Raw genomic sequence first — 2,654 nt, forward strand, 5'->3', positions numbered from 1 at the left:
GGAGAGCCGCAGGGCCAGTAACCATGGGGCTGGTGGTTCCACTGTTGCTCCACCGCCGGGGCGGGAGCAAGGACACCCGACGGGGATTCCCTGGCGTGGCCCAACTCTCCCAGCAGCCTTTCCAACCCATGTAGGTGCCAGGGATCCTGGGGAGCATCAGGGCCTCACGGGGTCTCTGGTGCATGCCCTAACAGCTTGCCAGCCCACACGGCCCCACAGCGCCCCACGTCCTGCCCTCCTCGCCCATCGTCACCGGAGAGCAACATCCCCCAGCCCCACCACCCATGGAGCACCACAGCCTCCCACCCCCCTGCCCAGGGCCCATGTGCCCCCCCTTACCTGGGGAGCTGCAGGCAGCAGCAAGGTAGGGACCCAGCCCACAGAGGAGGAGGAGGACAGGCACAAGGAAGGTGCCGGGCACCGCCATGGCGGGGTGAGCTGTGGGGTGCGTGCGAACAGCCTCTGCACACAGCCCACCACGCAGGGCTGCCGGCTTCCCCACCCGTGCTGCTTCCCGCCCCCCAGTACCGCCCCCCGCCACACTGGCCCCCCCCCCCTTCCCGCTCTGCCCCACGGCTCATCTCTCTGGGCCCCACCGCCTGCCCCACTGGGACCCCACGGTTCAACCCACTGTGTTCCCATGGCTCACCCCGCCATGCCACAGGGCTCACACTCCCCCTCTCCCCCTCCAGGGCTGCCCCCCAGGAGTGGGTCCAGTCCGGGATTTGCAACCCACAGCCCCACCATGGGTGTCCTGGGCTGGGTCCCTGAGAACTGCGCAGAACTGGGAGTCACAGGGGCAGTCCCGGGGGGCGGCTACAGGGAGATCATAGAATCATAGAATGGTCTAGGTTGGAAAGAATCTTGAAGATCATTGAGGTCCAACCCTCCTGCAATGGCCAGGAACACCTCCCACTAGACCAGGTTGCCCAAGGTCACATCCAGCCTGGCCTTGAACACCTCCAGGGATGGGGCCTCAACAACCTCTCTGGGCAACCTGTTCCAGTGCCTCACCACCCTTAAAGTAAAAAATGTCTTCCTACTGTTTAATCGAAACCTGCCCTCTTCCAGTTTAAAGCCATTTCACCTCATCCTATAGCTACATGCCCTAGTAAAAAGTCCTTCCCCAGATCTCTTGTAGGCCCCCTTTAGGTACTGGAAGGCTGCAATAAGATCTCTCCGGAGTCTCCTCTTCTGCAGGCTGAACAGCCCCAACTCTCTCAGCCTCTCCTCATAGGAGAGGTGCTCCAGCCCTCAGATCATCCTCGTGGCTCTCCTCTGGACAGCAGGTCCATGTCCTTCTTATGTTGGGGACTCCAGAGCTGGATGCGGTACTCCAGGTGGGTCTCCCGAGAATGGAGTAGAGGGGCAGAATCACCTCATTTAACCTGTTGGCCACACTTGATGCAGCCCAGGATACGGTTGGCCTTCTGGGCTGCGATTGCACATTGCTGGCTCATGTTGAGCTTCTCACCAATAAGCACACCCAGGTCCTTCTCTTCAGGGCTGCTCTCCAGCCATTCCCTGCCGAGCCTGTATTTGTGCTTGGGGTTGCCCCGACCCAGATGTAGGACCCTGCACTTGGCCTTGTTGAACGGCATGAGGTTGGCTTGGGCCCACCTCTGTAGCTTGTCCAGGTCCCTCTGGATGGCATCCCTCCCCTCCAGTGTGTCTACCTCGCTGAACAGCTTGGTACCATCGGCAGACTTGCTGAGGATGCACTCGACCCCACTGTTCATGTCGCTGACAAAGATGTTGAACAGTACAGGTCCTGGTACCAACCCCTGAGGAATGCCACTCGTCACTGCTCTCCACTTGGACATTGAGCCGTTGACCACAACTCTTTGAGTGCAACCATCCAGCCAGTTCTTTATCCATCGAGTGGTCCATTTGTTGAATCCATGTCTCTTTCAATTTAGAGACCATGATATCATGTGGGACAGTGTCAAATGCTTTGCACAAGTCCAGGTAGATTACATCAGTTGATCTTCCCTTGTCCACTGCCGCTGTAACCCCTTTGTAGAAGGCCACCAAATTTGTCAGGCATGACTTGCCTTTGCTGAAGCCATGCTGGCTGTCACCAATCACCTCCTTGTTTTCACATAGGGGCTCATGAGGACAGCCGGGGGAAGTTATGGGAGGTGGTCACAGGGGTCAGTGATGGGGGCAGAGATGGGGCGCAGACATGGGCGCAGTGATGGGGGTGCGGTCAGGGGGACGGTGGCCGTGGAGCCACTGGGGCAGGTGTCTGGGGCAGCGGGGGCAGCAGCGGGTGGTGGGCTGTGGGGCAGTCCTGGGTTAAGGATCACAGAATCATAGAATAGTTTGGGTTTAGAAGGGACATTAAAAGGCCATCTAGTCCACCCCCCTGCCACAAGCCAGGACATCTTCAACTGGATCAGGTTGCCCAGAGCCCTGTCCAACCTGACCTGGAATGTTTCCAGGGATGGGGCATCTACCACCTCTCTGGGCAACCTGGGCCAGTGTTTCATAAAATCTCTCTTATAGAATCATAGAATGGTTTAGGTTGGAAAGGACATTGAAGATCATTGAGGTCCAACCCCTCTGCCATAGACAGAGACACCTCCCACTAGACCAGGTTGCCAAAGGTCACGTCCAGCCTGGCCTTGAACACCTCCAGGGATGGGGCCTCA

General features: G+C 58.6%; 1 protein-coding gene across 1 annotated transcript in view; it reads right to left on the reverse strand.

The window, feature by feature from the left end:
- Nucleotides 1-427, reverse strand: part of IL2RG (interleukin 2 receptor, gamma) — a 3,792-nt gene extending 3,365 nt beyond the window's left edge. Inside the window, exon 1 of the mRNA XM_009881742.1 lies at nucleotides 340-427. Coding sequence (XP_009880044.1) covers nucleotides 340-427 — 88 coding nt within the window. The remainder of the gene's footprint in view (nucleotides 1-339) is intronic.
- Nucleotides 428-2,654: the final 2,227 nt, after the last annotated feature.

This window comes from Charadrius vociferus, unplaced genomic scaffold (genome assembly GCF_000708025.1).
Source record: "Charadrius vociferus isolate BGI_N301 unplaced genomic scaffold, ASM70802v2 scaffold472, whole genome shotgun sequence".
Classification (NCBI taxonomy): Eukaryota; Metazoa; Chordata; class Aves; order Charadriiformes; family Charadriidae; genus Charadrius; species Charadrius vociferus.